The sequence below is a fragment of the Pteropus alecto genome, unplaced genomic scaffold (assembly GCF_000325575.1).
Source record: "Pteropus alecto unplaced genomic scaffold, ASM32557v1 scaffold71, whole genome shotgun sequence".
Classification (NCBI taxonomy): domain Eukaryota; kingdom Metazoa; phylum Chordata; class Mammalia; order Chiroptera; family Pteropodidae; genus Pteropus; species Pteropus alecto.
In genome coordinates, this window is record NW_006433024.1 from 17,254,099 (window position 1) to 17,276,046 (window position 21,948).

The following is a 21,948-nucleotide window of genomic DNA, read 5'->3' on the forward strand; positions in this document are numbered from 1 at the left end:
TTTGAGGTAATAAACAAGACTTGCTGAAGAACTGGACATGGGAGTGTAATGGAAAGAAAAGAATCAAAAGCTAAGCAGGGTCGGGCCTGGTTAGTATTTGGATGGGAGACCACCTAGGAAGACCGGCTGCTGTAGGCGTAAAAAAAAAAAAAAGGAAAGAATCAAGGTTGACCTCTAGGTTTTAGGGCTTTGAAAGGGGGCAAATAGTGGTGCCTTTGACAGAGATGGGAAGAGATGGGTGTGTGTGTGTGGTGGTAGAGTTCTGTTTTGAAAATGTTAAGTTTGAGACGTTTATTTTTATTTTACATCTGAGTGAAAATGTTGAGTAGGCAGGTAGATACACACACACTCCTGAGCAGAAATTGAGCTTGGCCAGAGACGTTTGGAAGACAACAGCTTACAGTTGGTATTTAAAACCAAGGGACTGATGAAATTGTGTAAGGAGACTGTAATGAGGGAAAGGGAGCTGGGGTCAGAGCCCAAGGGGATTGCATCATTTAGAGATCAGCAAGAGAAAGGGCCAACAAAAGACTCTGAGAAGGAGTAGCTGGTGAGGAAAACAGTGGCAACCCACTGATGAATGATAGAGCAGGATAAGGACTAAGAACTGATCATTTGCTCACTATTGTATACCCAGTACTTTGTTACTGGTACATATAATTAGAGCACTGAATGTATCTTCACTTCTGCTTACTTGTCAGACATTTATTGAGGGTCTCTAGGTCCCAGGCACTGTTCTAGGTCCTGTGGATTCCCAGCATTTTGTTCCTGATAATCATAAATTCTAGTGGGGGCCATGGACCTTCATACAGTGCAACAAAAATATGTATTTTTAGTTTAAAAAATCTTTCCTACCCTCCTTCCACCCTATTCTGGGGAGAATGGGCCTGAATATCCAGAATGCCCTTTGCTGGTGAGCAACAATGAATTGGGTATATAAATTTGGGGCTGTACTGTAGGTGAAGATTTTGACAACAGGGAGAGGCTGAAGGAGAATAGCAGTGGGACTTCAGTTAAATTAGATAGGCTGCCCCAGCTAAAGGTATCACATTCAATTAAAACAAAATATGGTGTCAGCTCAACTCACATGGTTGAATTCTGCTATACAACTGACAGTTTATGAAGAACAGCACAGCCTTAGGGTTATACTTAATTCATCTGACATGTGTTGAACAGACTCAAAAGGAGTCTGGAGGCTATGGCTAGAAATAAATGACAAAGATTTATTCAAGGTTCTTAGAGTTTGCAAACTAGAAACACAACTGGGCAATGCTAAGAGTGTTCCAAAGAAGAAAGAAAAGCTAAGAGTTCTTATAGTAAAAAGCACATTCTTAAGAATCAGTCTTGCATTCTTAGCGTTTGGCTTGGTCTAAGATGATAATCCTCCAGATGACTGGTGATCTGGATAATGGATGTCAGGATACATGAACTTTCTTTTCTTAGTCCTTCAGGGGGTAATCAGAGGGTTATCTGGAGGTCTGATGTATATTCAGGCACTGACACAGGGCTGAGAAGTTCAAAGGTTTAAGTTCCCAGGCTAGTTAAAACAGGAATAGAACTGTACCTTCTATGAGCCCAAATTTATACCAGAAAAGGAAACAAAATCTCTTGACGGCAGGATAAGAGAATAAATGTGAACCATTTTATTGCATTACACAATTTCTTAAACTTACCTTGTGGTCTTACTCTTCTGGAACTTTGCTGAGGTAGTTCCCATACTTCTAGTTGGACTGAACACTTTTGCGCCCCCTCACATCTCACTTCCTCGCACCCGACAAAAAAAAAAGAAAATAAAAAAGAAAGTGAAGAAAAAATTTCTACCATTCTTTAAGGCCCATTTCAAACATGGAGTTTCTTCCCGAAACTAATTGTTTATCCAGCTGTGTTCCTATATTTTTTCATTTATCTTACACCTCATGTCATTGTGTATTAGTTATTTGTCTCCATGAAGTCGTTTGCTTTGAACTCCAAGACTTTGGGAGCTATGCTGTTTCACGCTCAGTGCGGGAGGGAGGCCCGGCATTTAGAAGGTCCTCAGTAAGTGAGTGTTACAGAGTGAAGGTGTGCTGTGGGGAAGGCATAGAACGGGAGATACAAGACTTTATTAGGAAAAGTTTATGGGAACAATAACAGCACATTTAACAATGATACAGAAGTATTTAATAAAGAGGTGAAAATAAAACCATGGCTCCGCGTCCACTTACTGCGAACTTCTCATTCTCTAGTGGCATCTCTGATCCCATTGCAGCTTCAAACCCGAGCTCAAAGCAGGCTGGGTCTGATTGGCAGATCGGAGTACAGTCTTCCTGCTACAGGCAACGAGAGACGTAGGCTATTGGCACGGTGAGACATGTTTCCCTCTGTCGAAATCCCAGGGGCGTGGTGACGTATTTGGTGGGGCTGAATCTTGATTGGCACACGAGCAATCAGCCTCCCTAGAACGGAAGCAAGGCCGGATGCGCACGGGGGAGGGTGAATAGGCGGGGCAGTGAAACTGGAGTTAGCCAATGGCTGACGTATTACGCGCAAGGAGACGCTAGATCACCAATGGCGGCACGGATATGCCGTTGTGGGAGGTTTTCAGGCCAGACGCGGTATCCGAGCGGCGCCTATTAGGGTGGTTCTCACCGTCACGGCCGGTGCCTCTCCCATTGTTCATTCAGTAGTTTTTTTTTCTTTCACCTAGCTAGTGAGGCCTGGTTGGAAGCCATGGAGAGCGCTCTCCCTGCGGCCGGCTTCCTGTACTGGGTGGGCGCGGGCACCGTGGCTTACCTTACCCTGCGCATCTCGTACTCGCTCTTCATGGCCTTTCGGGTCTGGGGTTTGGGTCATGAGGCTGGGGTCGGACCGGAGCTCGGCGAATGGGCAGGTGAGTTGGATCCAGCGCCGCCCGCCCCCTCGCTCCTGCAGCGTGTCGCGCGCTTGCGGCGGGGCCTGGCCTGCACTGACCAGTTCCGCATCCAGCGCATGGCCTTCCTTTCCCCATCTCCGTTCTCCTTCCTGTGTCTCCTGCGTCCCATGTACCTCCCTGGCCCCGCAGCCATCTCTGGTTTACCTAGACTTGTAGAGTTTCTAAATGCTGGCCCAACTCAGCGAATCTAAGATGCCACTTGGTGGGTGCGGAAGAAAGCTGGCTTGAACTCACTGGGGCTTGTGTCCTTTAAGCCGTTCTGGGTCCATGGCCTGGCGTCTTCTTTCTGCCTTCTTAGTTACACTTTACCCACGTTGGTTCGCCCCTTATGAGTGTTTTCAAAGTTTTTTGTTTGATTTGGACACTGGCCCTGTGCTAAGGATGAAATGCATTCTGTGACTTTTTTGGAATGAGACTGGAGGAAGAAGACGTAGAATTTCCGAAGTCTTTGTACTCTTTGGAACCTTTCCTCATCTGTTATTTGGATCTGCCAATTTCATATAATTTACACAGGTTTTTTTTTTTTTTTTAAGTCCTCACTAAACTGATTTGGAGTCCTAATGATTAGTAAGAACTATTGCTTCTGCAAAACGGTAACTCTTCATACAGAAATCAGAAATACTTTTAGCAGAAGGACATTTGTAGGAAAACGTATTCCTAAGCAGAATGAGCTAAACAAATGGATCTTATTCAAAATAGTTGGAGGATTTTAAAAATGGTAGAGAAGGATCAGATTGGAGAAGTTAAAAAAATACTTGCAGGGTAATTTTGCACTTTCTTCCTTTTCTGCCTTTTTTGTTGCTTTTCTTTCCATTATTTTTCGTTCTTTTATTTATTTATTTATTTAAACCAAATGGTGTGCTGTGGTTGTTCTCTGATGTTATTACTGAATTTTGGGGCAGTTAGGAGTTGCTTTCAGACTAGGCCCAAGTAATGTTCATGTTCTTTGTTTATTACAAAACATTTAAATAACATTTTTGAGGCAGCAACATAAAGAAAACATCTCAAGTAGAAATGGATATGTAAGAGCTCCGTCCACAATGGGAAGCAGCTATTAACAGTATAGTATTCATTAAAAAAAACATCACTTACTGTTTTTTTCTTTTAAATATTATTTGAAAAAAGTGAAGTGCTCAACTTGAATATAATCAAGATTTTAATTTCACTGTTGGCTTGCCCACGTTCTTGTTTGAGAGGTTTGGAAAAGTTGATTGCAGATTTTCGAAGAAATTACACAAAACTCCAGTGCCTTAGGAAATCGCATTTCAAGGTGAAGTTTTGTAATTTGTAAGCAAAGGCTAATGTTAACAGCTTTTAAAAACATAATCTAAAATTGACTATAGTGGCTAATAACTCAAATGGTCCAAGTCATCTATATGAGTCCATAGTAAAAGTCAAGTGATGTGACATTGTCATTTCATAATATTTGTATTGAAAAGATTTGACCCCCGAGGAGGATTTTTGACAAATGAAGGGAAATGTTTAAGAGATTTAGAAATGAAATTTGAACTAGAACACGAATATAGCAGAGAGGATTATAGTGTCATAAAGTGAAATATCGTTGAGTTCAGTTGACCTTTGATTGTTGGAAAAACTCTCTTTTTTAAGTCCTTAAGCAGAGAAATGTTCAAGTTGTTTGTAACCTGGATCTTGAAATACTTTCATTATCCCTGAATCTTGAAATACTTTCGTTATCCCTTCAAATTCAGGGAATCTTTGAAAAACAAAGACTGTTAAGAGTAGCTCATCTTAAGCAGTTTCTTTTATCCGTTGGGGTGAACTGAAATAATTTGAAAAACCAGCAGAGATGACACTTGAATAAATAGGGCCTAAATTGTGTTAAAAATAGGTAGATAATTTGTTCAACCAAAATTAGGAGTTTAGAATTAATTCTATGTATAAGTGTATAAGTTTTCTTCCCTATAGAATGGCTTACTCAATCCTGTGCAGTCTTTGAATAAAAGCAAGTAGCAGGCTGCATTAGGGAGGCATTGCCTACTTTCTAGTACTAATGTTCGTTTAACATCTTCCTCTTCATAACCAATTAAGTAGTTTAAGTGTTGTATAGTAATGTGTGTTGATAGAATATTTTTATTCTTGTTATTCTTAAGTCTCTTCATGTGAATGTATTTAATTTCTCCTCAGATTTTAGAATCTGAGGGGCAAGGATTGAGGGTCTACACTTTAGTCTTTCTCCACAGTAACTGGCATATTGATTAGATATAAGCTCTTCTAAACTTAAAAAACAAAAGCTTGGAAAAACCCTGAAATACAGGTATGCTTTGCAATCAGTAAACATATTCCAGACTATAGATTCCTTAGTCTGGTTAGGTTTTTAAGACCATCCCCTTCATCTCCTAGTCAAGAGCGAGGTAATCTCTTCCCTAGTTTGCTCCAGTAACATTACCACTTGGTGAATACATTGATTTCACTGGGTCTCCAACAGATGGGTTTAGCCAATTTAGCAGGGAAGACTCTTTTGCCTCTTGTTGTTATGCAGTACTTCCTGTATTTCACAGGAGAACAAAGGGAACCTGGGAAAGTGGAGCACCACTTGTTTGAAGGTCTCTGTAGCAAGTAATCAGAAGATTGCTAACAAAGGTGGTCAGTTTGCGCTAGGGAATAATCATTGCTGTGGAGCAATAAAAAATGTAATCTGTAGGATTTAGTTTGAGTACAGATAAATATTGCATTTTTCTAGCCTTGCATAAGAATTTTGCAATCATTAGTGTTTATCTAAAATGACCGCTGTTGGTCTCCAACCTTGCCACCCTGAACAAGCCTGATCCCGTGTGATCTCGGAATTTAAGCAGGATTGGGCCTGGTTAGTACTTGGATGGGAGACCACCTAGGAAGACCAGGTGCTGTAGGCATAAAAAATAAAAAGGAAGGGATTGTAAGTAAAAAATAAAAAAGAAGAGATTGTAAACTGACAAGGTCCTTGCAATCTGTGAGGTCAACCAAAGGTTGCCTCGCCTTAAAAATAAAATAAGATAAAATAAAATAAATAAATAAAATGACTGCTGTTGAAATAAAGTGGAGATGATAAATGCAAAAGCAAGGTAAATATTTCCAAAACCAAGATATTTTATAGCTTTAAACCCAAGACAGCACCCTGAACTCTTATTTTTAGTTTTTAATGGAGAGGATATTTCTCTAGGCAACAAAGGATAAAGGATCCACTAATCAGTTAATGAGTTAGATTTTTAAGATAGCTGTATTGAAATATAAGTCATATACTGTACAATTTACCCATTTAAAGCTTACAATCCAAGGCTTTTATTATATTCACAGGGTGTGCAACCATCATTACAGTCTAATTTTAGAACATTTTCGTCCTCCTTAAAAAACCTGTACCTATTAGCTGTCACTCCCGAGCCCCTTTAAGTCCTAGTCAACCACTGATCAACTTTCCCTATACATTTACCTGTTCTGGGTATTTTATATAAAAGGAATCATACAATATGAAATTTTTGAACCAGGCTTCTTTAGCACAGTATTTTCAAGGTTCATCCATGTTGTGGCATGTTTCAGTTTGTCATTTCTTTTTATTGCTGAGTAATATTCCATTCTGTGGCGCAAGTTTAGATTTTGCAAAGGATTTCGCTCCTGCGTTTTGCCCTCTGCCCATCTACATTAGCAGGTTCCTAAGATTTTGCAGCTTTGATGCTGGTGGAACTCATTTGGCCCTGTAGTATTCCAAAGTTTTCCTAATTCAGTGGACAATGAGGACTGAAAAAGGATGGGGCTAACGGGGTTCTCCTGTAGAAAAGCTGTTCATCAGAATTGCCTGTGCTTAGCCAAATTCCAAAAATCAAAATATCCTCAAAATCAGATATATATAATTTTTGTTTTTACATTGGATAATTGCACAAGATTTCCTCAAATGAGAGAAGGCTGCTTTAGTAACCAGGGCCCATTGACTATAGGTTCCTTCACTAGGCAACACCTTTGATGAGGGGTTAATATCTTAAATTTATAAAGCCCACATATAACTTGCCACCCTGAATTATGTATGATTTGAGGAATTATGTATGAAACGTTATTTAAATTGGCAAACCCAGAAGAAATATTGATCAGTACCATATGTTAAATGCTTGAAGTGTTCCAGACACTTGATATAGATTATCTTTTTCTTTTAATCGACATTGTTTAATAAAATTACATAGGTTTCAATTGTACAGTTGTATAAAACATGATCTGTATATTGCATTGTATGTTCACCACCCAAAGTCAAGTCTATTTCCATCATTATATGTTTGACCTCGTTTACCCTCTTTACCTCCACCTCCCCCGTTTCCTTCTGGTAACCACCATACTGTTGTCTATCTATGAGATTTTTTGTCTTTTTTTTTGTTTGTTGCTTTCAGTTTTGTATCCTACATATGAGTGAAATCATATGGTTCTCAACTTTTTCTGACTTATTTTGCTTAGCATGATATTCTCAAAATCCACCTATATTGTCACAAATGGCAGTATTTCATCTCTTATTTCTGAGTAGTATCCCATTGCACATATGTACCACATCTTCTTTATCCAATCATCTATCAAAGCACACTTCGGTTGTTTCCATGTCCTGGCTAGTGTGAATAACGCTGCAATGAACATAGGGGTACAAATATTGCTATGGATAAATGTTTTCAAAATTTTGGGGTATATACCCAGAAGAGGGATTGCTGGGTCAGATGGTAACTCTATTCCTCATTTTTTGAGGAACCTCCATGCTGTTTTCCATAGTGGCTGTATCAGTTTACATTCCCACCAGCAGTGTGCGAGGGTTCCTTTTTTCCTTGCAACCTCTCCAATACTTATTACTTGTCTTGTTGATAATTGCCATTCTAAGAAGTGTGAGGTGGTATCTCATTGTGGTCTTGATTTGCATTTCCCTAACAGCTAGTGAAGTTGAGCATCATCTCATATATCTCTTGGCCATTTATATTTCTTCTTGGGAGAAATGTCTGTTCAATTCCTCTGCCCATTTTTTAATTGGTTTATTTGTGTTTTTTTGTTGTTGTAGTTGAGTTATATGTGGGCTTTATAAATTTAGGATATTAACCCCTTAACAAAGGTGTTGTTTTGCAAATATATTCTCCCATTTAGTTGGTTGCCTTTTTTTGTTGATGATTTCTTTTTCTGTGCAGAAGCTTTTTAGTTCAGTCATATAGCTTTTTGACATAGTCTCATTCATTTATTTTTGCTTTTACTTCCCTTCCCTTTGAGGTAAAGTTAATGAAATCCTCTCTAAGACCAAGGTCTATTAGTTTAGTACCTATGTTTTTATCTGTGTATTTTATTTTTTCAGTTCCTATATTGAGATCTTTGATCCATTTTGTATATGGTGACAAATACCAGTCTAGTTTCATTTTTTTGCATGTGGCTTTCCAATTTTCCCATTTACCGAAGAGGCTTTTTTTTCCTCTCCTGTATGTTTTTGGCTCCTTTGTTGAAGATTATTTGCCTGTATTATCTTGGTTCTCAATTCTGTTTCATTGGTCTGTGTGTCAGTTTTTCTGCCTGTACCATGCTGTTTTGATTATTGTTTCTTTGTAGTATAATTTGAAGTCACGGAGTGATTTACGTCTAGCTTTGTTCTTTTTTCTCAGGATTTGCCTGTTCGGGGTCTTTTCTGGTTCCATACAGATCTGATTTTTTTTTTTGTTCTATTTCTTTAAAAAGAAAAATGCCATTGGGGTTTTGATGGGAATTGCATTAAATCTGTATATTACTTTGGGTAATATGGCCATTTTAACTGTTGATTCTTCCAGTGCATGAACATATAATATCTTTCCATTTCTTAGTGTTTCCAATTGCTTTTAATAGTGTCTTGTAGTTTTCAGTGTCCTTTGTTAAGTTTATTCCTAGGTATTTTATTCTTTTTGTTGTATTTGCAAAAGGCATTTTTCATTTATTTTTCTGAGATTTCATTGTTAATATTTAGGAACACTGGATTTTTGTACATTGATTTTATATCCTACAACTTTCTTTATTATTTCTAATAGTTTTTTGGGTGGAGTCTTTACGGTTTTCTATCTAAAGAATCATGTCATCTGCAAAAAGTGACAATTTTACTTCTTCATTCTCAATTCGGATGCTTTTTATTTCTTTTTATTTCTTTCTCTTGTTTGATTGCTCTGGCTAGGACTTCCAGTACTGTGTTGAATAACAGTGGTGAGAGTGGACATCCTTCTCTTGTTCCTGATCTTAGAGGTAAAGCTTTCACTTTTTCACCATTGAGTATGATATTGGCTGAGGGTTTTGACAGAGATTATCTTGGATCTCTCTTTGAGCTGTGCTCCATATCCCCAGGTGTATAGAGGAGAAAATGGAGGCTCAGGTAAATGACATCCTTTGCTGTTTCATAGCTAGTAAATTACAGAATCAGGATTTGAAATTAAGTTGTCCATTCTTGCAACATCTATGCTATTGTGTGTGTTGGTGATTAGCTTACAGATTGCGTGGTACTTGGGTGTGGATTCCCTTATACCCTATGAACTTTATTGCTTTGTCATTGAAGCCACATTTTCAATTTTGCACATGCCTTGGTATATCTAGAAACATGCAAAATAGGCAGCATGTTTTTAAATCAAGTAGCTCAGGATTTTCTTCAGATTTACAGCCATGAATTTTGTTGCTGCCTGAGAAAACATTGGAAAGGCACTCAGGTGCTTAACAAAGCAAAGGTTTGACTGTCATCAATATGACTGGACTTGACCTTGATTGCTATTTTCTTTTTAACACTCTGGCATTCTTGAGTGGATTTAGTGACTCTCTAAAGGTCCAGCTTGGTAAATGTAGTATGCTCCCTGTCGACACTCAGGAAACTCTAGTATACCTGTTCTTGCTGGTGAGCCAATGTTGATCACAGTAGTGCTGTGTTGTTTTTTTAATTTTTAAAAATTTTTTTTTAAAGCTGTGTCCTTTTTTTTTAAGCAGGGCAAGTAGAGGACGCAGAGAAACAAGTGGACTTAGTCACAAAAGTTCTTGAAGATATTTATTCATCCCGTACTTCAGCTCTGAAAAGAGAGTCCATGGGCCTAAGTGGAACAGGCTCTCCAGATGGGAGTTGGCAGGACAACCTTAGAATGATGTGGGAGCGCCGGGCGGGGCGGGGTTCCAAGGAAGAATTGCAACCTACATCTCTGGTAACCAGGTTCTTGTCTTAATGCGTGAGAAAGAATTCAAGGACATGACAAGCAGCAAGCAAGACAGTACAAGTTTTATTAAAGAGAAAGCTTATACTTAAGAAAAAAGTGCAGGCAAAATCAAAGGAAGGATGAGTCAACCTGGGCTGTCTGGATTATAGGCTTTTGTTGTGGGGCAGTGGAGACATGGTAGTTGCAATGCAGGAGATATTATAATGATATTATGATTAGCCAAAGCTGAATGAACAAAGGACAAGGAAAATAATACCCTGGAGCCTTATCCTGGAGGTAAGGGGAGGGGAATGTCCCAAGGCTATCCATCTTTCCTCCTGGCCTTGGCTTGTTTTACACACTGGAGTCTCAGGCTCAGAGTCAGAACAGGGAGAGGGCTGAGTAAGGGGCTAAGAAAAAATTCTGGAGATGCATCCTGGATGCTGAGGGAGCACATCTCTAGGCTAACTATCCTGCCTTGAAGGCACTAGTGCTAGAACTGCATAGATGCGGATGGAGAATCGGACCTAAAAGCATGCCTCGATTTTATTTGGAGGAAAAACCAAAGAGGAAAGTTTCCTGGAATTAGAAATGCAGCCTTTGTACTCTGAGCTAGAATATTTCCCTCCCACCACCCTCCCTTTGTCTCCATTTCCCTCTGGCAAAAAATCTAATCACTGTGCCATGGGAAATTCTACCCTTAGCAGAGATTGGGTGATAGGGTAGCTGAATGAACCCTGAAACTGGGTTATTGCTTTCTCAAAGCTACTTCATAAAGCCCTGGTGTGTGATAGTTGAGAAGCCTGCCACAAATCCGTGTCAGAGGGCATGTGCTTCGTTTTGTTTATTTGTTTTGTATAGTGAAACAATTCATTTGCCCGCTCACTAACTGGCAATTCCAGGAAGACGATCCAGTTGCTGAAAATTTATCTTTACCACCATTAAGTGAAGTTATTTCTATTTAAATGATCTAGTCATTGGGGAAAGGGAGAGAAGGCTGGAAAACTTAGGATTTGGAACAGTTATGCCCCTGAAGAGTATTACATTGGAGAACAATAGGGCTAACAGAAAGGCTGGCGTTGGAGTCAGTGCAGCAAGGGTGAACTTTGCTACTTGCTAAGCTGTTTGACCTCATTAGCCTCTGAGCATAACTTTCTCCTTTGTGTATTAAATGGAGCTGATTCTTTTCAGGATTATTAGGACAAAGAAATGAGATGTAAGTGAGATTCTGGTGTGGTCCTCTGAGTGTTTTATGGATACCAAGTAACATATTTAAGAACATCTTTTATTGGTACAGATTACTCCCATTTGAGGAGAAGGGGTTGTTGAAACCGAGAAATAATGTAGCGTATTCAGCAGACATCCTACTGGAAATCTGAAGTTAGGAGATCAGTAGGAGGTGATTAGTGCTACTGCAGGAGAATTCCTTGCTTTGAAAAGATTTACTAAGTGGTTCTGTGAAATACGGTTCTCCTTAATGAACCTAAGATATGATGGACTTAGAAAAATTTGGTTATGTGCAGCTTTTCAGTTAGATTTGTGAAAACTTTAGAGTCCTCTTTGACTCTTCTCTCACCCAGTACATAGTCTCATTGGGAGATTCCTTTGGCTCTCGAACTTCAAAATATCCATAATCCGATTCCTTTACCACTGATGTAAGCCCCTGAACTCTCTTGCCTCCAGGTAATTGCAGCCTCCTGTCTCTCCGATGGTTCCCTACAGTGGATTTTTACATAGCAGCCAGAGTGATCCTTGAAAATCTTAAGTCAGATCATGTGATCCTCTGCCCAGATTCCTCCAATGGCTTCTCATCCTGTTCAGATTAAAAGTCAGAATTCTTCATATGGTTGACAAGGCTTTCAACCACATGCCTTCTGCCTTCTTTTACCTCCGACCTCATCTCACCCCCTCCTAGCCACACTCACTCCTTGCTTGAACACACAGCCTTGAACTCACTTCTTTGAATATGCTTAGCATCGCTGCCTTGGGGCCTTTAGTTCTTTCCTCTTCCTGAATGCTCTTCCCCAACATATCCACGTGGCTAACTCTCCTTACTTCCTTCAAGTCTTTGCTTAAATATCACCTTCTCAATGAAACCTGCCCTACTGCCTTTAAACTCACAATCTTCTCCCCACCCCCACTTCTGATCTCCATTACCCTGCTCTACTTGTCCTTTTTGTCATAACACTTGTCACCATCTCCCATACTGTACACTTCCCTCATTTATGTTTCTTGTCTACCCCTGTTAGAATGGAAGCCCCATGAAGGCAAAGATCTGTCTTTTTTGTTCACTTACGTATCTCAAGCATCTAGAATAGTGCCTGCACCGTGTTAATACATATTTGTTAAATGAATGAAAATATCTATTAAGTAAGGTATTCCAGTATTTTCGAGATTAAGGGATAATGTATTTTGGGGGAATTATCTTCTATTTCTACATTCTCTTAAGTTATTAGTTATAAATCTAAGAAATATTAGCAGTGTCCCCACCTCTAAAAATGACACTATTTAGTCTAAAAACAAAAGCAGACTATAATATCAGGAAGATGTTCTCATAGTATAGACTCTGGAACTAGGCTACCTGCTTTCAAATCCCAGGTCTGCCAGTTATAAGCTATATCACCTTCACTTCTGCATGCCTCAGTTTCCTCATCTTTCTAATTGGGATAATAATAAGTTTGAAGTAATAATTAAATGAGTTAATGTGTGTGAGATGCCAAATACTATTCTAAGTATCTGGCATTTAAATAGTAAATGCTGTATAAATGCTATCTGATATTGTTGTTATATTTGCTGTCACTTTTATTTGTGGAGATAATTTTTTTTAATTTTTATCTATATTTATCTTCTCGTAGACTCTTCCCCAAATTTCTAATAACTTACTGCATATTCCCTTCTGGATGTTTTTCAGAGTTCTCAATCCTAGCATGTCTAAACTTCGTCTTTTCTACTCTCCCTACCGTGTTTTAAACTTCCTTATTTTTGCTAATTTTAGAGTCCCCCAGCCTCTAAATCAGGACGGCAAATTCAAATATCTTTAGCAGATAAAGTAAACGAGTGAAGTGGACCAGTGTAAATGCATGTCTGGACACTGTCTGGGCCATCAGTTGTGGTTGACTCAGTGTGGATACTACTCAGCCAGTTGTTGTCCTTCAGTAACATGGGCCTGTCATCTCAGACTTTTTACAAGAAGCCCCAAATGTAGGTTGTCACGTGTAAAGTTTCTTAATTTTTTTCAAGGTTGACGTACATTTCTCAAGTTTACTCCGGGCGCCAAATAAATTGTGCCAGTGAGCCAAAAGCAGCAAGTGGCCAGTTCGCTCCCTTGTCTCTCAGTCCCAGATCATGCTTTTACTTCCATATCTAGACAGGAAATTGCCATAACTTATTGAATCTATCATCACAGTCTCTCTCCCATCTGTACTTTTCTCTAAGTTCCCCTGATACATTGCCTCCCTACCGAATCTTATACTCTGGTGCAAGTTTCATCTTCCAAAAAAAATTCTAATTAAATTAACCTTTACATAAAAATTTCAGAGTTTCCTAATGTCAATGTAAAACAAACATCAAGCTCCATGGTCCTTCCCATCATGTTCTTATGTTTATTCCTGGACTTATCTCCTAATGTGGCCCTTTATGCTTCCTCCCTTGGACGCATCGCTGCTTGTACTTTCCCGCTTTTCAGTTCTGCGTGGTTTCGCCTGGGCCAGAGACATTTAGTAGTTTCGGTGGCTGTTGAACGTTGATTTCACTCTGCTTGGAGTGCTCTTCTCTTGCACACTCTTCTTTCTGTTTGTGAAGTTCTGTCCATTTTTCAGAGTCTAGCTTATGAATTTTTTTTCTTACAACTGTCTAAGGGAAGCAATCATATACTTTTGGAACTGATAATGTTTGTTTTGTTCTTTCTCGTGGACTTTTCCACATTTTACTTTTTAGTCATTGCCGTGCGTGTGCGTGCATGTGCATATAAGGATGCGTATGCATACATGTGTATGCATGTGTTACCTTTTTGTAAACTATAAGCCCTTTGAGAGTGCACAGTAAATAATATATAGTGAATGAGTATTTTTTCCTTGAGGTTCTGGTATATTTCAGTTGAGGGCAGGGGTGTTTTGATTTTGTAATTTTTGGTTTTTTGTTGTCATATAATTTGTATACCTTTTCCCTCTTTGTTTTAAAACCTAAAAAGCTAGATTGAAATAAATCAAAGCTGGTTAGGTAAAGATTGATTACAAAGTTATTACAGCAGGGTTGGGATAACAGTTTTGAAAGTGAAATGCAGTGAGATAAAAAAAAGATGTTTTTGAGTAGCATTGGTAATAAGCTAAACTTTCTTCATGTGTGGTTTAGGAAATTGTTGCAGGAAGCCAGCTACTCTGCCACACTTAATAAACATTTCAATGTTAATAGAATTTTGGCATTATATTTATTATTTATCTCTAAATCTTTATAAAATTGATGCAAATAGATTTTTTTTTTTTTTTAAGTAAAAAAGACTTTTCCAATTTAAAATTTCAGTAAAACCTTGTTAATTGGTAAGGCCAAGATGTGTTAGTGAAAAATTAAATTCTGGGATATGTTAACCAAAATGTGTTTTTGTTATTTTGAAGGCCTGATAAAATAAACCCAAGCCTTCTAAACCCTTCAGACTTTTTGAATTACTGGAGACATTAAATCAAATTTCCTGGAAAATCTCTTCAATAGTAAAGGCACCGAAAGGTATATGTAAGATTTACTGGGGGATTACTCGTAAGTTATGTAAATGTCTAACCACTATGCTGTACACCAGAAACCCATTTAATATTCAATGTCAACTATAATTGAAAAAATTTTAAAAATAAATTAAAAAAAAAACAGTGAATGTATATATTTCATACATGCTAGAAAGTTAACCACAGAGCACTGAGCGTATAGTTTATTTGTTTCACAAAGAGAAATGAATACTACAGTTGGTTGATGGTCTTTACAAAGGTTTAGTCAGCCATTTTGTTATAAACTTGAGAAAACTGAAAAATCTTTAGGAGGCAGAAGAGAGTAAGGATAGAGTAACAAAACTGGAAGGGCTGTTTGTGACTTCTTCAGTAGAACTATTAGGGAAGTATACTGGAAGAGGTACTGACTTGCTCAAGATCATGCATCCAGTTAGAGACTGGCTAGGCAAGACAGATTACTGGCAAAGGGCAGAAAATGGTGGTGCATCTGTAATAGACTGATTAAAAGCAGTGATAGGAATGATGAGCAGCAGGCTCTGACAGCAGAGTGGGAGAGATTTGTCAGAGGTAAATCGAGAGGAAAACCGGTGAGAAGGACAAGCAGAGGTGATCAGTGGTAACAGGGAGGATACTGGCAGAACTAAACCTCATCAGCACCTTCCTGCAACTGGCGTGGGGCCAAAACAGTCCTCTTTGTACGAGGCACTGAACTCTTGAAGAAATGACATGGGCCTCTGTAGCCCCCGAGAGTACCATTATGCCATGCTCTTAGTACACCCTACATGGACGTTAAGACTGGGGAACTTTTTCATGGTATATAGTGCCACAAGTTAAGTGAGTTGATCCAGTGTCTCTTACCTATAGTCTCAGCCTTGCCTGTACCCCAAAACAACAGATTATGTTGATGACGCTGAATTGCCAAGAAAATATTGTATTGTTTTGGAATATGCTTCTCAAGGAGGCCAGGAAAGGACAGTATCTTTTGGAAGTTTAAATGCCGGTTATAAAGTTGCCTTAACGTTCCTAGTGTGTAGAAAACATTCTCCAGATTGGGATAACTGTAATGACTGGCGTTAACTGCTCACCACCAAGCTAAATTCCCGTAGAAATCCTGCCAGGCTTGCTTTAATGGTAGCTGAAACTCCAGTCTTGTCACATAAACAGAGCTAATGCAGTAAACAAGTCCCCTAATCTTGCTCATTCAGTCTAATAATTTTATGTGGAACTGGAAGCTGCTGCTTATCTCTGTGTTCCAATACCTATCATCACCTGTCATGCGTAAGAGGTGGTGATGATCTCTTTTTAGATAATGCGGAAAAAAAAACAACCCAAAAACAGTGGGTTAGACAGTGGTGTTCACACATTCTGAATTAGAGGAGGCTGAATTAATGAAATTTTACTGTAATATGACACCTTCATTTACAAAGTGTTCTCAAATGATTTTCACATCAACCTCGTAAAGTAGGTTAGAGTTGGTTTTGTTATTTCCACATCATATACTAGGACCAGAGGGAGCTGCAGTAACTGGTATAAGGGTTACAAAACTGGTAAATAGCAGAAAAAACTGAATCTAGATTTTCAGACTCCAGGCTCCACATTCTTTCCAATTTCTTGCCAAAGTTCCTGATAACAGTGATTTTAAGATGACTTGGAATACTGTACAAGAGCTTATAAATTGGAAAGTTCCTCAAATGTTGTCTGAAAGTGAAAGGTCTGTTGATGCCATGGCAATATCCAAACTCCCATGGTTCATAAGAATCAATTCAATCAATTCGATGTGCTCGTTAAAAATAAAAGTCTAGAGCTTCACTGCAGATTTACTAAATCAAAATCTCTTAAGAAAAGAACATGGGAAAATGTGTTTTTAACAAATAAGATAATTCTTAAGATCCTTCTTCTTGGGGAACACTGACTATGGCCAGCTAGCCCTAGAAGGAGAGAGTGGACTGTACATGCAGGCTTTTTAGCTCGGTATCTATTCTTGGTACCAGGTTAAAACTTCCAGTGATTTCTGTATTAAATATTTTCTTATAATTTTGACAGATAAATAGAGATTCTATTTTAGGTTAGTTCTGTGTTTATGCATTGGAAATAGATGAGGAAAAAAAGAGAAAACTTCGAATTTCAGTTTGTTGCTATGCAATGAGAACCACAAGCAGCACATCCCCTATTTCTCAGTCTTTACTAATCAGAGATTGGGGTTGAGGGTAGGGGAGTGAATAAGAATGTTTTTCGGTAGATGCAAATAATTGAAATTTTCATTTGCTTTTTGTTTAAGTAGGACCATAGGATAGCTGAAGACTTTATTTTTATTTTAGAGAAAAGAAAGTTTTGAGTTTGCTTTCCTTATGGGCGAATTTAAACAAATTATCCTTATTATGAAATTAATGTGACATTTATTGATGATTCTTCAAGAGCCAGTAGACTAAAGAGAGTGTTCTACTTAGTCTTTAAAAAAAAAAAAAAAAAATTGTAAAGCCCTCCAAATGATGAGGAAGAAGGAAAATAGGCTTAAGTTTAACCAGGAAAAATTTAGATTTGAGTTCGCTATCTTGATGATCTTTGTAATTAAACAGCGGAATTGGGTCATTCATTCATTCAGCAGATAAATATTCATGATGTGCTATGTGCCAGGTATAGTACTAAGTATGGGAATATAGTGGTGAGCAAGAAAACCACGGTATGGTCTCTATCTCCATTAGTCTAGCAGAGGACACAAGTCATTACATAAGCGGCTCTAAAAACTATAATAGGAGCCAGCTATGGGGACCTTAATCTAGTTCAGGGGTTTAGAGAAGGTTTTCTGAAAGAAATAACATTTAATCCCGGGTATGGAAGAAAAGAAATAGAAGGAAGAAGATGATAGTGATGTTAATAATGGTAATAAGATATAATGTTTATTAAAAAGGTTACCATGTATCAGATACTTTTCTAACCACTTAAATGAATTCATTTACTCTTCACATAATCCAATAAGGCAGGTCCTATTAATACCCCCATTTTGCTGAAAGAAAGCTAAGATAATAGGTCAGGCAATTAGATGGACAGGCGACGGGGTTAAGGAGGTAAGTATTTCCAGCAGAGGGAACACTTTGGGTGAAGATCTTAAGGCAAGTGAGAACATTGAGGACCTTTGAGCTGAGAGTCTTTGGGTGGAGAGAGGCAAGAGAAAACTAGATGGAGAAATGGGCAGGAGGCCAGTAATAAAGGATCTTGAGGCTTATGGTGAGGGTTTTGTTTATTCTAAGGGCAGTTGGAAGTCGTTTAAGGATTTTAAGCAGCAGATGTCATGATCAAGTTTATATTTTACACAGTTTATTTTGGCATCTGGGGAGTGGGTATAGAGGGAGAAACCCAGGACAGGGAGACCAGCAGGAGACAGGTGGTGGTGGTAAGCCAGGTATTTGGCAGTGATGGCTTAATTGAGGTAATGAGGGCAGAGACTAAGGGAGGGAGTCAGACAAAAGAGATAGGAGGTGGAATTCCTGGGCCTTGTCAGAAATAGGTGTAGGGGTGAACGAGACACCAGGTCAAGGACTGTGAGGTTTCGTCAGGTGCTGGCACTAGTCACTGACATTGGAAACAAAGATAAGGAGCAGGCTTTGGGAGGAAAATATTGAGTTTGATTTCCCATAGGTTCTGTGCGGACGTTAGGCAGTCTTATCATAGATTAGCACTGGGCTGGGCCTAATGTTCTAAGTCCCTTAGCAAAGTCCTTTGGTTCAGCAATCATATATAGTTGACATAGATTACATGCTATATTTTATGGTCTATAGAAAAGTTTGGAACCTCAGCTTGTAATATTTTAGGAAAGGGAGAACATTATTTTCGAATGGTCTGAATGTGTCCCACGTAGCACTTTGTGCCTTAGTTTGGCAAATGTGATTTCCTTCTTAGGCAGAAGAGCAGGGAAGTTTTCTGTGGAAAGTGTACTGGACTATTAGAAGATCTGAGTTCATATTCCACTGTCTTACCTTTGGCATTATTAGCTGTGGATTCTTTATTCTTTGGTCAGCCATTCTGTTGATTTGATCTATCAAATATGTTTAAAAATACCCACCTTGTCCATCTTCAGAGAAGTGAAGAGTCCGAATCGTCTTTGGAAGCACTGTAAAAAGTACAAAGCTTCATATACACAAATAAGACCTAGGGACTTTTTTTTCCCCCTTCTGTTCTCAGTTAAAAACCTAGAAATAGAATTGCCCTATGAGTTGATCACATCATTTGTGTTAGGTTCAAATTGTTTCAGAGTTTTATTTTGGGATCTGTTGCAACTTTGTCGTGATTAATACGTAGGTCTCTTATGATGTGATTATCTAATATATGTCAATTTTAGAATGTGCCTAAAATCTTTTTTTACAACTTTGCTAATGTAAGCTGGGTTTCTGAATTAAAACTTAAACTAATTTAACTACTCATTGTGTTAATTTTAAAGAAATACCTTAAACTTCAACTTTATATTTAACATATACAAAAACTATGGTTAGGTATAATGGATTCAGGATAAATTATTGGTAGAAAAGTGTCATTTCAACTGTGATATAATTGGAAGACTTTCAAGCTTGACATAAATGTTTAAAGTCCCATTATTATAAGTATTATTATAAGAGGTGATTATAAGTTCCCATTATTTCTCACTTCACTACCCCACTGTCCCTGTCTCAAGTTTAAAGCTATTTAAGAAAAAAAGAAAGAAAAATAACTTTTTCTTTCTTTTCTTTTTTTTTTAAATTTTTATTTTTCATTAAGAGTTGACATTCGGTATTATTTTATATTAGGTTCAGGTGTATAGCATAATGGTTAAACATTTATATGATTTACGAAGCAATCCCCCCCAGTTAGTCTAGTACTCAACTGGCACTATACATAGTTATTACAGTATTATTGACCATATTCCTAATGCTGTACTTTACATCCTGTGACTATTTTGTAACTACCAATTCGTACGTCTTAATCCCTTCTCCTTTTTCACCCACTCCCCTAATCCCTCTTTCCATCTGGCAATCACCAGTTTTTTCTCTGTATCTATGAGTCTGTTTTTATTGTTCGTTCATTTATTTTGTTTCTCCAATTTCACATAGTATAGGTCATGACTGTAAGCTTCACTAAATAAAGTGTCATTCCTGACTGCTGGTCATCGAGTTTTTGTCTATATTAAGCCATTAAATTACTTTAGTGACCAGGTCTACAGTTTATAGAGACAAAGAGAATAGGTATGTGAGAATTGTTTTATTGCCAATGTTCTTTGAGAATTATTGCCAAATGATTCAGGAATAATGGGTTTTCAGTTAATCTGAAGTAAATTTCTTAGGATGGTCTGCTTTAAGTTAGTCTCAGTAGCTATTTATTTTTAGGAATTACCCAGTAATCTAGGAACCTTGGCCCAGTGTAGTTCAACTGATATAAAAAAAGATTCGGACTGGGTATGAAGAAATGAAGGTGTGTGGGTGTATGTATGTGTGGGTCTATTGTTATCCTTAGTGCATATTGTTTTCTAATTCCATTCCAACACCAATAAGAAGTTAGTAGGGTTCATTATTCTCGTGGTATATTCTTAGCTCTGCCATTCCCCATATTGATGTATTATTAAGTATAAAAATTATGAAATCCATTTCAGATATTCCTGTTTTGGGAAGATAATTATGAAGTTAGAGGTTTAGTGTTATTTAAATTCTCTTCCCTTATTTTTAAAGTGCAAATGGTAGGGAAATGTGCCATCTGGGACATCGATAAGCTGGAGCAAGGATATGTGTAGCTTAGGGACATAGATTCTTCTTTGTATCCTAGGTTGAGAATACAGCCTTACTGATGCTGAATTTGTTTCAAGAACCAGGCAAGCCTGATGTGTGTGTATAAATATTTTAAAAAGAAGACAGATTGTTTATCTTGAAAGGCCTAAGTCTAAAAGGACTGTGGTACAATAAGGAATTAAGCCTCTCAGGTCTGTTAAAACCTTGATTGGCCATGCACTATGACTGGGGCTGGGGCCGAGGGAAGCTATGATTCTCTGTGTGGGAGTGTCCCTTCTAATAAGGGAGACCCAACAACTTAGTCAAATTTTGCCCTGTGAATGAAGGTGTGTGTGCACCCAGTGTATATGTGTTTCGTGTGCATTCTTTTTCTGCCTTTCTCTTTTATAGATAAAACACTCGTTAATTTTGGAAAGATAACCATTCTTGTATTTAAGAGACAGGTATTATTTAAAGTAAGGTATTTTTGCTGATTAGTTAAAGAATATGAATCTTTGATAACGGGTCAAAGGCAAGGACAAGAAGACCTGGACAACTGTTATTACCAGTTTTAATATTGGGGTTTTTACGACTCTATTTATTTTTTTATTTATTTACATTTTTATTTCACTGCCATTTTTGCCTCTTATTTGGTGTTGGTATCTCATATCAAGCATATGACATATATCATGGATGTATCATCAAGGATAAGATGTAATATCAGGGAGGTTGTATCATCTACTCAGAGAAAGAAGTACATCTGCACAGAGAAAGTACAGCTTTCTCTGTACTCCCATAATATTTCTTTCATTTAATCGATTCAGCGAATATTTGATCACCTTTAATGTGCTAGATACTTTGTCATGTGCTGGGGGAAAGCAGTGAACAAAACGGGCAAAGCCTTGGCACTCATGGAGCTTTTATTCTAATAGGGAAGGATGGACAATAAGCAAACAAATAAATATTTGATAAATCTCCTGGTGAGATGTACTGAGAAGAAAAATAAAGCCGGGTAAATGATAGAGAATAACAGCAGAGGATGGAGACGAAGTTTTATTCCTGCTATTTTACGTCGAGTAGTTAGGCAAGATTTTCTTGTTAGGTGATCTTCGAACACAGTCCTAAAAGGAATTTCCTTTCTCCACTGCAACCATGCTGGCCTTTTTTGCTGTTTCTTGTGCATCTACAGCACAAGCTTTATACTAACTTATTAACCAATTGTGTTATCAGGCAAATGGCATTACTTCTCTTAGGACTGTAGAGGATGGGTCTGGGCTGCCATTGAATTATGTAGAAGACCCTACCTAGCTGGGACTTTTGGTGAATCACTTTTAAAGTAATATGAATAATGTTTAAATACACATGATGTTTAAATGCTCTTTTTGAAGACTTAATTAATCTCCCTCGACTTATTTTGCCCCATTTGCTACTTAAAAAAAAAATTAACTTGGACTATCTATAAC

General features: G+C 38.0%; 1 protein-coding gene and 1 pseudogene across 1 annotated transcript in view; both read left to right on the plus strand.

The window, feature by feature from the left end:
* Window positions 1-2,586: 2,586 nt before the first annotated feature.
* Window positions 2,587-21,948, plus strand: part of HSD17B12 (hydroxysteroid 17-beta dehydrogenase 12) — a 133,016-nt gene continuing 113,654 nt past the window's right edge. The window contains exon 1 of the mRNA XM_006908049.3: window positions 2,587-2,869. Within this exon, the coding sequence (XP_006908111.1) occupies window positions 2,710-2,869 (160 nt within the window). The 5' untranslated portion in view covers window positions 2,587-2,709. The remainder of the gene's footprint in view (window positions 2,870-21,948) is intronic.
* On the plus strand, window positions 5,666-5,784 carry LOC112476761 (annotated as a pseudogene).